The 14,387-nt window shown below is 38.9% G+C and overlaps 1 protein-coding gene across 3 annotated transcripts in view; it reads left to right on the top strand.

Moving 5' to 3' along the window:
- ryr3 (ryanodine receptor 3) overlaps positions 1–14,387 on the top strand; it is an 89,555-nt gene that overhangs the window by 37,044 nt on the left and 38,124 nt on the right. For all 3 annotated transcript variants that reach the window (XM_056240127.1, XM_056240128.1, XM_056240129.1), the window contains 20 exons: positions 635–730; positions 1,026–1,144; positions 2,108–2,241; positions 3,055–3,296; positions 3,462–3,654; positions 4,942–5,158; positions 5,366–5,470; positions 6,294–6,397; positions 6,726–6,809; positions 6,966–7,125; positions 7,274–7,418; positions 8,968–9,170; positions 9,336–9,510; positions 9,685–9,893; positions 9,987–10,214; positions 10,360–10,520; positions 10,697–10,856; positions 11,863–11,949; positions 12,033–12,259; positions 12,424–13,243. In XM_056240127.1, the coding sequence (XP_056096102.1) occupies positions 635–730; positions 1,026–1,144; positions 2,108–2,241; positions 3,055–3,296; positions 3,462–3,654; positions 4,942–5,158; positions 5,366–5,470; positions 6,294–6,397; positions 6,726–6,809; positions 6,966–7,125; positions 7,274–7,418; positions 8,968–9,170; positions 9,336–9,510; positions 9,685–9,893; positions 9,987–10,214; positions 10,360–10,520; positions 10,697–10,856; positions 11,863–11,949; positions 12,033–12,259; positions 12,424–13,243 (3,869 nt within the window). The remainder of the gene's footprint in view (positions 1–634; positions 731–1,025; positions 1,145–2,107; positions 2,242–3,054; positions 3,297–3,461; positions 3,655–4,941; positions 5,159–5,365; positions 5,471–6,293; positions 6,398–6,725; positions 6,810–6,965; positions 7,126–7,273; positions 7,419–8,967; positions 9,171–9,335; positions 9,511–9,684; positions 9,894–9,986; positions 10,215–10,359; positions 10,521–10,696; positions 10,857–11,862; positions 11,950–12,032; positions 12,260–12,423; positions 13,244–14,387) is intronic.

Consider the following 14,387-nt stretch of genomic DNA (forward strand, 5'->3'; position numbering starts at 1 on the left):
GTTCACCTTGACTGGCTTGGCATTTATCAGAGCCCCCATCGAGGCTCGCTCCAAATTTTGCTCGCTCCAGTCGCTGAGGTCACCCTCGAGCGGGGCCGTGCTGAGTCTGTCTGGTGAACAGTAGCGTGATACATTAGGCTAGTGACAACAGCCAGTTTTTAAAGGCTCCATATGGATGCATTTGCTGCCACAGGAAGCAGTTCTTTTTGGGGTGTTAGGGCTTCAAAACTGCCTAGACAATCTCCCAGCAAAGTGGCTTTAGCTCTGGGGTTGAGTTTGATTGATTGCTCTGAGAAAAAATTGTCTAGGGTAGGATTACTCCTATTTAGTATTTTACACACACACACACACACACACACACACACACACACACACACACACACACACACACACACACACACACACACACACACACACACACACACACACACACACACACACACACACACACACACACACACATACACACACACACACACACACACACAAACACACACTGGAGGGTGCATTCATTTTAGAATATGACCATTTAGGTGGGAAACCTTGTGTGAAGGATAGTGAAAGGGATTTGTCTGAGGTATGCAGGAAAATCATTGTAACATTGAGCTTATTGCCATTGATTTTTGTCCATTAGCCGCTCTGATTCGAGGCAACAGAACCAACTGCACACAGTTCTCTCGCAAGCTGGATTGGCTAGTCAGCAAGCTAGAGCGATTGGAGTCCTCATCAGGTAAATACCGCTATACGTCAAATTAGACATATTCATTAGCACTGATTATAGAGGTTATACATTATCCAGTCTGTCTTACGTAGCCATAAACTAAGTGATCCACCATCAGCATCTGCACATATGTTAATGGTTTTAGCTTTAGCTTCATGTCACTGAAGTATTACATGGGATTCATAGCATCATGTGGACAATTGTAGTAATTTGCTTATACAACTCTCTGCTATCTGATTATGTAATGCCTTTATCAGTTCTTGTGTTTACTGCAATGCAATATTAATAAAGCAATTCTAAACAGGCATTTTAGAGGTGCTTCATTGTGTCCTAATCGAGAGTCCAGAATCTCTGAACATCATCCAGAAGGCCCACATCAAATCCATAATTTCTCTGCTGTACAAGCATGGGCGCAACCACAAGGTCAGCATTTGCTATTTCTACAAACACACACACATGCACAGATTATGTATAGTAGAGTATGGAATATAACGGATGTTGCTGACCATCCAAAGTCTTTAGATGGAAACTAAGACCTGCAGTCCTAAATAGTACAAATATTAAATGAAGAGCTGAAAATGCAGTTTCATAGATAAATCCGTCAGATTTAGTGTGAATCTGTACATTTTTATAATATGGGGGAGACATACAAATCTGGTCAAAAGTTTGCGGTCGGCAAGATTTTTTATGTTTTTGAAAAAAAGTATCTTATGCTCACCACAGCTACATTTATTTGATCAAAAAGATACAGTAAAAACAGTTTTGCTGAATTTTTTTAGCAGTCATTACTCCAGTCTTCAGTGTCACATGATTCTTCAGAAATCATTCTAATATGCTGATTTGTTTCTCAAGAAACATTTTTTTATTTTATCAATGGTCAAAACTGTTGTGCTGCTTAATATTTTTGTGGAAACCATGATAAGTTTTTGTTAGAATTCTTTGATAAATATAAAGTTATAAAGAACAACATTTATTTGAAATAGATTTTTTTTTGTAATATTAGAACTGCCTTTAATGTCTTTTAAAAAGAAAAAAAATCTTCCTGACCCCAGTTGTTGAATAGCAGAGTCAAAAATTTGCTTAAACGTCACAAGGTCCAATGAGAGGTGCAAACATCCAGACATTTTAACAAGGGGCAGGTGTTTCTGCTGGTTTAGACCCATGCTACTTGACTTGAGAATTCCTCTGTCTTATAAAATGTAGGTCATGTAAACTCGTAAATACATTCTAGGAGCTGCACAGCATGTTACGCTAGCAAACCCTCTCAAGGATGCACTTGAGAATATGTAAGCACGAGACTATAAAGTTGGAAAATGTGCGCTATAAAATGTGTCTAAAGTAATAAAACAACAGCATTGTTAAATTGTATCCCATACTCCTTTTCAGATTCTAGATGTTCTCTGTTCCCTGTGTGTCTGCAATGGTGTGGCTGTGAGAGCCAATCAGAATTTCATCTGTGATCACCTGCTTCCCAAGAGAGACCTGCTGCTCCAGACACGTCTGGTCAATGATGTCCAAAGGTAGACAAACCACTCACCCACCCCCATACACACAAATACAAATAAGTTTCTTATTCAGAAGTTATTTAATTTAATTTATTCCTGTGATGTTAAAGCTGAATTTTCAGCAGCCGATACTCCAGTCTTCAGTGTCACATGATCCTTCAAAAATCATTCTAATATCCTGATCTGCTAATCAAGAAACATTTCTTATTATCATCAATGTTGAAAACAAGTGTGCTACTTAATATTTGTGTGAAAACTATGAATTTTTTTTTTCAGGATTCTTTGTATAATAGAATGTTTAAAAAAAGGCATTTATTTGTAATAGAAATCATTTGTAACAACGTAAAAGGCTTTGCTGTCACTTTTGATCAATATGTTGATCAATAATGTGTGCTTGCTAAATAAAAGTATTGATTTCTTTAAAAAATTTGTATGCCAAAAACTTTAAACAAGATTTATTTGAGAAGCAAAATTACATAAGAAAATAAGACTTGTTTTTAGAGAATGTCAGATTTTCTATTTAAATTAAAATGTAAGATTAAAATTTTATTTAAACTACTTTTACTTTTAAGTGTGAACCACTTTTTTAGATTTATGAATAAAACAAGAAAAAAAGTGTTTGTCGACAGAGTACAAAAAAATATCAGTATATAATTTACTAGACCACAAGACAAAAAAATACAAATCAAGACAATTATATTTTTTTGTGAAGCTGACTGTCATTGTCAACACTCAAACATCCTCAATGGACTTATTTGTTAATGGAATATTTGTTAATAATTTATGTGTTTTTTTTCTATAATTCCAATGTAATCTCTTTTTATACAGTATGAGACCCAACATCTTCCTGGGCATGAGTGAGGGCTCTGCGCAGTATAAGAAATGGTACTTTGAGCTGATCATCGATCAAGTAGACCACTATGTAACCAGTGAGCCGACCCACCTTCGAGTTGGCTGGGCCACCACCAAAGGCTACGCCCCCTATCCTGGGGGTGGAGAGGGTTGGGGAGGAAATGGTGTGGGTGACGATCTTTACTCCTACAGTTTTGATGGACTTCATCTGTGGTCAGGTATATTTAAAGCTGTTTTACCCATGTTCCTCACTAGCTGATCTAATATGACATTATTAAAAACGCATATATGAACGTGACTCATAAATCATTTCTGATACTCTTGTTTGAGCAGCAGTATTCACACAAATCTACTAAATTCTTTATTCTCTCCACGTCTGTTAGGGCGAATCCCACGGGCCGTGGCCTCTATTAACCAGCACTTGCTGAATTCAGATGATGTGGTGAGCTGCTGTCTGGATCTTGGAGCCCCTAGCATGTCTTTCCGAATTAACGGTCAGCCGGTTCAAGGCATGTTTGAAGACTTCAACGTAGATGGCTTCTTCTTTCCCGTCGTCAGTTTCTCTGCAGGGGTCAAGTGAGTTTCTCCAATATAAAGTGCCCAACACTGCTGATCTGTCGGGTTGTGTAACAGATACATAAATAGCAAGAATAAATATAGTCGGATTTACAGTATACATTAGTTTTAATATTAATGAGGACAAAATCATTCAACATGTGTTTCTGTAAGGCCGTCTAATTCGACCCAATGGCGGTATTCGATTAGAGGTAAAGGTCTCACGCGTGTTCCGTCTTTTCTCATGGCAAAGGGATTTTTAATTAAATGCAATACATTTTATCTTATGTATTAACTCGTTATTTCATCTGACTCCATAAATGAAAAGGTTTTTCAGTGATATCTGTGCATCATTAAATATACGTGAATGTTTGACTATTCCTTTTAAATCTAATGAAAATAAAGTCAAAGTCTGTTAGAATAATCAAATATAACAATTTATTATGTCAGGTAAATGTATTATTACAATTTCATAATCAATTGAAAGATAATCAATGCAAACCATCGAATGTTCTAGAACAAAGAGGAAAAATCTTTTACCCGACATTATGAAATCTCGGCGACTCAGCATTCACGGGCTGATCTGAGATACAGAAAGGCCCTGATCCTTCCGCTGCATTTCATTATATCGCCAGACCTCATTTCATATGTAAACATAAGTTTACAGTGGAAATTTACTGTGTTCACCCCCCTAGACTTACTGGGGGTAGAAGTTGACTTACAGACTTGGAGGGTTTACCCATCCACCCTCCTTTGTGTGTATGTTATCTAAAAACTCTTAAAAACCTTATTACCTTTTGTTTTACTTATTTGGAAATAGGACACTTGTACCAGTCGCACTTGTAGACATTTCAAATAATACTAAACACATGTATAAAACTGTATGATAGTTGTTCAAATTAAAACCATATAGATTCTTATGTGAGTTTCGGTGATCTCTGCAAGAGTGGGGAATGCGGGGAAGAAGTGTGTGTAAGAGAGTTCAAATGTTAATTTGCCAAGGTCCTTCGTCTCATAGACCAGTGGTGAGGTCTATCTCTTCAACCAGTTTTTTCCAGTCTTACATTTCTATCATTTTCACTTTGAAAATGATTGTACAGGAGTAGTTCTGTGTGACAAATGAACCCTTTCTTCTTTCGCTTTATGTTCGATCAACAGAGAAAGGCCATTACTCATCATTTGACTTCTCAACCAAAAAACAAATTAAGTAGCACATTAAGACATTTTTGAACAACCCGGTGGTGTATTAGGATTAATCAAGTAATTGATCATGAGTTTAAATGCCATCTTTCTTTATTTTTCCTCAAGGGTCCGTTTCTTGTTGGGTGGTCGTCATGGAGACTTTAAGTTCCTTCCTCCAGCGGGCTATGCATCATGTTACGAAGCCCTGCTCCCCAAAGAAAAGATGCGTGTGGAGCCTGTGAAGGAGTATAAAAGAGACCTGGAAGGAGTGAGAGATCTGCTGGGCACCACAGAGTTCCTGTCCCAGGCTTCCTTCATTCCTGTTCCTGTCGACACCAGCCAGGTGAGATAATAAGTCATTCACCATATTTTTACACTCTTTTCTACCTGTTATCAAGCTCTGCTAGGGCTGCTCAATTAAGTCAAGATTAATCAAAGACTGAAATGGCTTAGTGTGATTATCAAATGAAGACAAAGACAGACATAAATATTGGTATATTGTAATTTTACAGTTGTATTTTTTTGTTGTTGGTGTTGTCTTTTGATCCAGATTGTCCTGCCTCCATATCTTGAAAATGTGCGGGACAAGTTGGCTGAGAACATCCATGAGCTCTGGGGTATGAACAAAATAGAGCTTGGTTGGATGTACGGCAAGGTACGAAAACATTTCAGGGGACTGTGAAAATACTAAACAGCATCATCAGAATTTCTCAGCAAAAGCAAGATCCTCTCTGTATGACACAAGCTCGGATATCAGGATCATTTCTGCTGTGTAACTTTAACTACTGGAGGAACCCAGAGGAGGATAATTGAAAATGTCAACCTGAATTGAGAGTCCTTGGCTGCAGCCTAAATTAATATTTAAGCACCCCGAGTAGCTACACAGCAGATGGCTATGCAGATCTTATTTTTAGATAGTAATGGCAAAAGCAAAGTACTTTGATCCGGTTTTATTTCTTCCACTGATCGCTGCAGGAGAGTAACTGCAAAATTGCAGAGCACAGTGGAAAAGCACTCTGATGACAGAGCTTTGCGGTATTACAGTAGTTTAGACAATCTTAATGAGCAGCATGCTGTCCAAGAGCTTGGCAGAAAAAATGAATTGTGGTTGAGCGCTGTCGTTACTCCTGAGGCCAGATCTTAGCATTTATTAATAACAAATATTTCAGAGGCCCAGCTGGTCTCTGATTAATCAGATTTTAATAATATTTTGCTGGCTCAAGGTGGCATTGCTGTGAGTGTGTGGGGTTACAGAACAAGAGCGGCTTGGCAAGCACAATGCCACTTTCATTCTGCCACCACTATTCAATCCTAAACACTTTAGCATTCTCTCTCGCATCACATCAATCTAAAGAGTTTTACGGGTCATGAATTAGAGAGTGGTATTAGTTTTGGAGTATTTGACTTTCCATATTCCACATGAAATATTGTTGATTTATTATTTCACTCACTAATTAATATAAATTGCTATTTTTTAGGTTCGAGATGACAACAAGAGACAGCACCCTTGTCTTGTCGACTTTTCTAAACTGCCAGAAACAGAAAAGAATTATAACCTGCAAATGTCAACTGAAACTTTGAAGTGAGTATTACCTCAATGTCCTCTATAATACAGACTTGCATATGCTGTAAAAGGCTTTACTTTGGGCTATGATTATTAAAATGCTTATTGTAATTAAATGCACATCAGTAAATATGGATAGGCTGTGGCTGCAAATTCATCCCAATACAGCCTCTAGACTCAGCAGTATTTATGCAATAACCAGCTCAATGAGGTGTTGGAACAGATTCATTTCTTTTGCACTACTTGTCTTTGGCAACTTCGACTTCGACTTGCATCTTTCATAAAGTATTGCTCATTCTGTTTGTCTGATCATTTCCTCAGTTTTCTGAAAGTTATTCTTTTTCAGGACCTTACTTGCTTTGGGCTGCCATGTTGCACAAGTCAATATAGATGCTGAGGAAGACTTGAAAAAGATGAAACTCCCCAAGAAGTAAAACTAGCACACATTTAAAAACCAATACCATAAAGTTCCTATTTCAGCTAGCTGTCTAAATAAAGTTTGATTTATGAACATTTTGATATTGTTGAATATTTTTCTTGTTTATGCTTTAATTCTTTTCCCATTTGTATCCTAATTAATTTAAAGCTACATGATGGCAAATGGTTATAAACCTACACCACTAGACCTTTCTGAAGTGAAACTGACACCTGGTCAAGAGGTTCTAGTTGATAAACTTGCTGAAAACGCTCATAATGTTTGGGCCAAAGATCGCATCAAACAAGGATGGACCTATGGTATTCAGCAGGTAAAAAATTCCTTTTTATTATTCATTAGATATGAAGTTGTCTTAAGCGCATTGACAAACAAACCCATTAAGAATGATTAAAAGTAAAATGAACCATTTTTACCCCATAAAGTTGTGTACAATCATGTCTTTTGCATTTTATTCAAAGGATTTGAAAAACCGTCGTAATCCACGGTTGGTGCCATATGCTTTATTAGATGAACGCACTAAGAAATCGAACAGAGACAGTCTTCGTGAGGCCATCCGTACTCTGGTTGGATATGGATATTTCATTGATCCACCTGATCAAGAGTGTGAGTTTTAATGCACTCTCTCTCTCTCTCTCTCTCTCTCTCTCTCTCTCTCTCTCTCTCTCTCTCTCTCTCTCTCTCTCTCTCTCTCTCTCTCTCATATATATATATATATATGCACTACTTATGCACACTCTTCATGAGCAAACTGCTTCAGCTGTCTCAGGTTTAATGGGTGCCTTCTCCAGACTGTATCTATTTCCATAGATGTCTGTTGGGATTCAATTCAGGGCTCATAGAAGGCCACTTAAAACAGTCCAGTATTTTGTTCTCAGCCATTCTTGAGTGCTTTAGCTGTATGTTTTGAGTCATTATCCTGTTGGAGGACCCATGGGCTGTGACTGAGACAGAGCTTTCTGATGCTTGCCAGTACATTTCACTCCAGAATGCCTTGATTGTGTTTAGACTTCATTGTGGCCTGCACAGATTCAAGGCACCCTGTGCCAGATGCAGGAAAGCAGCCTCTTCTGTTAATTTCCGTCTGTGAACATAGATATGATGTGCTTTGCCAAAAAGCTTCAGTTTGCTTCTGTTGCTCAAAAAGTGGCGGATGGTGTGATCAGACACTGATGTACCCTGACCTTGAAATATCTTTGAAAGTTTTCCTTGGCTCTTTGACTACCATTTGCACTATCCTTCTGTTTAATCTAGGGTTGATTTTCCCCTTGTGGCTGTGTCCAGGAGGTTGGCTACTGTCCCATGATGGACCCTAAACTTCTTTACAATATTTGCATCTGCAGTCACAGGAACATCAAGTTGCTTGGAGATGCATGCTTGTCTGTGATTTTCTTTCAGATCTCATCAGACAACTCTATTCTTTTGCATTCTCTGGTCCACGTTCAGTATGGTGCACACAATGATACTAAACAGCAGATTGAATAATTTCTCCATTTAAATAGGCTGAATGACTGATTACAAGATTGAGTCATGTGTGATACTAATTAAGCAAAACAGTTAGTTTAAATCATCACTATAATACAATTATTTATATTTCTTTCCTAGGGGTTCCAACAAATCTGTCCGGACAATTTTAGAATATCTGTGTAGAATAAACAAAAATCTTCTCACTGTAATGCGGGGTATTTTGAGAAAGATGAAGAATAGGATCCAATTGCAACTAAAATGTTTATTAACTAACAACACCAGAGTAAATCCAGGCACAAGGATATAAATACACAGGATAACAAGAGGCAAACAAGGAACAGGTGTGGGTAATGGATATCTATGGAAACTAACAAGGGTGACTTTGGAAACTAAGTAAACAGGAACTAAACAGAGGAGGTGAACACTAGGAACAATGGAATCAAGAAAATACACTTCAAAATAAAAGCGCTCAAAACAAGACAGGAATTGTAACACACTTTATTTGCATTACTCTATGACATACCAAAGCAGACATGCAGATATACATGAGATAATTCCTTTTAATTTACTCAGTTTTTCAGAGGAATGAAGCATATTTTCAATGAGATGTAAGGGTACCAACAAATTTGTTTATGTCTGTATTCTTTATTTTATAAATATGCAATAAATTATTTCACAAATTCTTTAGCTTCTCACCATGGAGAGGAGGGTGTTGAATCCATCCGTGTCTTCCGCGTGGAGAAGACCTACGCTGTGAAGACAGGGAAGTGGTATTTTGAGTTTGAGGCGCTCACTGGAGGTGACATGCGGGTGGGCTGGGCACGGCCTGGATGCAGACCTGATAAGGAACTGGGACTAGATGACCAAGCCTTCATCTTTGATGGCTACAGGGTGATTATCTGATACTGTCATCAGAAGAATTTTCTCATGAATCTACATACAATACTATCTTTAATCCGATCACAAAATAAACAAACAATGTTTGCTAATAATGTATTAGTCAATAATGATACATGATTTTAATGGTTTTGATCTAATCCAAAAAATTGCTGCTAGGGCCGCCGGGTGCATATGGGCAGTCATTTCTTTGGGCGGTCATGGAATAAAGGAGATGTGGTGGGCTGCATGATCAACATGGAGGACAAATCTATGATATTCACCCTGAATGGAGAGCTCTTAATCACCAACAAGGGCTCTGAGCTCTGCTTTGCTGACTTTGAAACTGAAGATGGTAAACAGACAATAATCTTCATAAAAACAAAACCTGTAACATATATTATATTACTTAAAAAGTTGCATGGTCAAAATGAAAGTAATAGAACATGGCATTAATTTAAGTGACTGGTCATCAGTTTTCAGTCCAACCTTGAAAATGTTGATACAAACTGACCTTTGTCACCCCTAGGGTTCATTCCAGTGTGCAGCCTGGGTCTTTCCCAAATTGGTCGCATGAACTTGGGGAAAGATGCTAATACTTTTAAGTACTACACTATGTGTGGCCTTCAGGAGGGCTTTGAACCCTTTGCGGTCAACATGAATCGAGAGGTCACCATGTGGTTCAGCAAACGCCTGCCAACATTTGTGAATGTGCCAGAGGAGCACCCACATATTGAGGTATAGAATGATGTTGAACTTGTGGATTATACCCCAGGACTGTCTTGGAAAACACTGGGATGGGTTCTTTAATTGGCATCCCTTTGTGTTTAGGTTACTAGAATAGATGGGTCTGTGGACACACCTCCATGTCTAAAGGTGACACACAAGACATTTGGCACCCAGACCAGCAATGACGACATGGTCTGTTGTCGTCTGAGCATGCCTGTTGATTTCCACTCTGGCCCTCGCAAGATCACTGATATCAACGAGGGGATTGCTGATGCCCAAAGAGCCAAGAAGGACGATGGAGGCAAGATTGATTATGGCAGCATTACAAAGGTAAAAAAAAAATATATATATATATATATTATACTCAAGTACAGTACTTGCATTGCAGCCCACTAATCCATTACATTTGAGAATAATAAAAGAACCTTATTATTGTTCTTATTTGACTTTTGATGTCCATGTGCTTGTGCTTTAGTACTTCTACTCTGTGAGAGTGTTTGCCGGACAAGATCCATCATCAGTTTGGGTGGGCTGGGTAACACCAGACTACCATTACTACAGCAAACAATTCAGCCTCAACACAGTTCGCACTGTCACAGTAACACTGGGAGACGAGCGGGGACGTGTTCATGAGAGGTCAGTTCAAAAGACTGGTTCTCATTAGCCTAATAAACACCAAAAGAAACCCCATCAATTCAGACTGCTGTTCCTTTTTCACAGTTATTTTCACACCTCTCCAACATATATTAATAGCCCAGAAATTTTCTCAGAATGTCCTCATTGTTGTCTTTTTGTCATCTCTCTTAATTCAGTGTGAGGAGAAGTAACTGTTACATGGTCTGTGCTGGCGACATTGTCAGCAACTCCACAGGCCGTAGTAACACTGATCTGGAGATTGGCTGCTCCATAGATCTTGCCTCAGGCCTGGTCTCATTCACTGCCAATGGCAGAGAGCTGCCTAACGCATACCAGGTAATCTCAACTTCGAACCTTTAACAAAATAGGACACAGGGATGTCGCTAGACGTAAATAACATACAGAGCTTAGTATTGTAATGCAATATTATAATGCAAAGCTCACTACAAGAGTAAATAATTCAATAATTAAATTCACATTTTCAGGATTTTTATTTTCACTATTAATGCTGCTATAAAGGTTTGCTAGAAAAGATAATAGAATAAGTGATCAACTAAGAGGTATACCGTAAAAGATACAGAAAAAATAAACTTTATTTATATTTATTTAAATAGATCTATTAAAATTGCAAATGACAGTGCTTTTCAGGGGCTCAGTCCCAGGCAATTTGGTGATATTTGATGTTTATTGTACAGTTATTTTGGACCAATGAGATGTCACAATGTGCAGAGCTATCCTAGCACAATAATGGCACATACACCAACTGGTTTACAAAATGGCTGCATCCGAAATCACATTCTCTGCACTAAATTGCATATTTTTGCTCAGTTTGGGCCTCTGAATAAAATTGAGGTATTTATTTCCTCCTCGAGTATGAGCTCCATATTCTCACTATATAATACTATATGGGACATAAAAGCATGATGAATCAAATATAAAACTCAACACAAACTTTTTTCCTGAACATTTCGTCTAAAGGTTCAATAAACTGTTCCATAGATTTTTTTTTTTTTAAACTGACTATTATTTTATATGTCAGACTTTACAGGGTTAAGCATTTGGAACGTCAGTTGGGTTGAAAGTGAGACTTTCCAGAGAGCTAGTAAAGGCTATTGCAATATAACATTAAGGAAGCTCTGTGCTCAGTCTAGTCTTAGTTTGCCTCAGGCTCTGATTTTGAATCAGACTCACATTAGCAATTATGTAAAGGCTGTATAATGTCTGAGCAGACTGGATTTAAATTAAAAGTAGCGCAAACCAAGTAGTGCGCAACACTTGCTTGTCCAAGTAGAGCAAGTAAACTATAATCATAATGGACTTCATATGCTTTCTGCCTTCTTAGGTTGAGCCTAACACTAAGCTCTTCCCTGCTGTGTTTGTTCAACCCACGAGTCCCAACCTCTTCCAGTTTGAGTTTCCAAAAATCCCAGTAAGTCTATACTACTAATGTACTCAAGTTCCTCTGTCACACATATTTGTAATTCACTGACATCTGCATCAATTGTCACACAGGATGCAATGCCCCTGTCTTCAGCCATCTTCAAGAGTTTACAAAAAACCCCGGAGCCCCAGTGTCCTCCTCGGCTGGATGTCCAGACAATTGTGTCCGTGCTGTGGAGCAGAATGCCCAATACCTTCCTGTCGGTGGAGACGGCCCGTGTGAGTGAGAGGCATGGCTGGGTGGTGCAATGTCTGGAGCCCCTGCAGATGATGGGCGTGCATATCCCAGAGGAGAACAGGTGATGCATTACTCATGCACTCAGTTTTACACATTGGCAACTTTGTGATCCTGGGAATGTGACCTTTCATTGAAATAAAACCCCTTAAGTGCTCATTTGGCTCCTTACTCAAATTCCAACTGAGTTGGATGATCTTAAACCTCTTCCTGTTTCCCCCACCATAGGTGTATCGACATCATGGAGCTGTCCGAAAATGAAGGTCTACGGCAGTTCCACTATCACACTTTAATGCTTTTTTGCGCCCTTTGTGCCCTGGGCAACACTCGCGTAGCTCACGCCCTCTGCAGCCATCTCGACCAATCGCAGCTCCTGTACACCATTGATAACCAATACCTGACTGGTCAGCTACGTGAAGGCTTTTACAATGTCCTCATTAGCATTCACCTGGAGACAGCCAAAGAGGCCCATCTAATGATGAACAACGAGTTTATAATCCCAGTGACGGAGGAGACAAGGAGCATCCGCCTCTTCCCTGACGACTCAAAGCGTCACTCTCTTCCTGGAGTGGGCCTGAGCACCTCACTTACCACTCGCCTCAACTTCTCCCCTCCGTGTTTCATTACCACCAAGCGTGATCAGCCTCTCTTCAGCCCCCAGATCCCTCTGGGTATCCTGAAGGAGAAAGCCATCAGTATGCTGACGGAAGCTGTGCAGGGCGGAGGCACCCACATTCGAGATCCTGTGGGCGGAAGCGTCGAGTATCAGTTTGTTCCGATTCTCAAGTTGATTGGCACACTGCTGATAATGGGGGCGTTGACCAGCGAGGAGGTGAGAATCATTCTGCTCCTCATCGACCCCAGTGTGTTTGGGGACGGTAAGGAGGAGGAGAAACAGACAGCAGTTGCAGAACAAGGAGCCGAGAAAGAGGAGGCCACCAGTAATGAAGAGAAGGCTGTGGAGGCGGGAGAGGAAGAGAGTAAAGAGGCCAAGCAGCTTCCCAAAGGTCTTCTGGAGAAGAGCTTGCCTGAATCGGTCAAACGCCAGGTGAATGACTTGTCTTGTTCATGATGACCTGTCGGTTGCCATGCACATCATTTTCTTATTAATCCCATACTATGGTAAACCTTGATTTTTAATGGTATTGGAATATTCTTGCTCTTGACATACTAATAATTTTGGATAGATATTTAATCATTATTTAATATTTAATTTATTTATTGATTAAAACTATTATATATAACTATTAATTTTCCTTAAAGGGTTAGTTCACCCACAAATGAAAATTCTGTCAGTAATTACTCACCCTCATGTTGTTCCAACCCCGTAAGACTTTCGTTCATCTTCAGAACACAAATTAAGATGTTTTTTACGAGAGCGCCACGACGCATGCACGAGAACTGAGAAGATAACGCAGATGGGTCTCGATGTAGTGTTTAAAGTTCTAAAGTGTGCATTTCCTGGATGTCCGAATCCTGAGAAACCAACGAGAAATCGTAAAAGTATCTTACCAATGCCGGAAAATTAATGGCTTGCCTTTCACGCTTTCCCATCAAATGATCGTGAGCGTCATCTTCTCAGTTCTCGCGCATGCGTCGTGGCGCTCTCATGAACTCACTCAGAGGCCCACACAGAAGAAAATCTATAGTTGAATAAAGTGGGTTTTTTGGGGGGGGTTTGCGCACAAAAAGTATTCTCGTCGCTTGATAAACTTGTCGGTTGAGCCACTGTAGTCACTTGGACTATTTTAACGATTCTAACTTTTCTGGGCCGGCAGAATGAAATTACATAGAAGCCTATGAAGAAGTGAGACAGCTCTCAGATTTCATCAAAAATATCTTAATTTGTGTTCCGAAGATGAACGAAAGTCTTACGGGGTTGGAACAACATGAGGGTGAGTAATTACTGACAGAATTTTCATTTTTGGGTGAACTAACGCTTTAAAATATATCAAAAGATAAATCCAAAATAGTATAAGTAAAAGTAAAATTAACTAACTAAATAAATATAAAATAAAAAAGTAAATAAAATCTTCTCAAAATTGTTGTTATTGTTAACTAAAACGATTAAAAGTCATTTTCGGAAATAAAACTAAATATAAGTATTGGATGAACTTTTTTTTTTTTTTACTAAAATTACAAAAAATTAAAGGTACAATATGTAGGATTTTTGCAGTAAAATATCCAAAAAC

Source organism: Rhinichthys klamathensis, unplaced genomic scaffold (assembly GCF_029890125.1).
Source record: "Rhinichthys klamathensis goyatoka isolate OS25496 unplaced genomic scaffold, OSU_Roscu_1.1 h1tg000579l_1, whole genome shotgun sequence".
Taxonomy (NCBI): domain Eukaryota; kingdom Metazoa; phylum Chordata; class Actinopteri; order Cypriniformes; family Leuciscidae; genus Rhinichthys; species Rhinichthys klamathensis.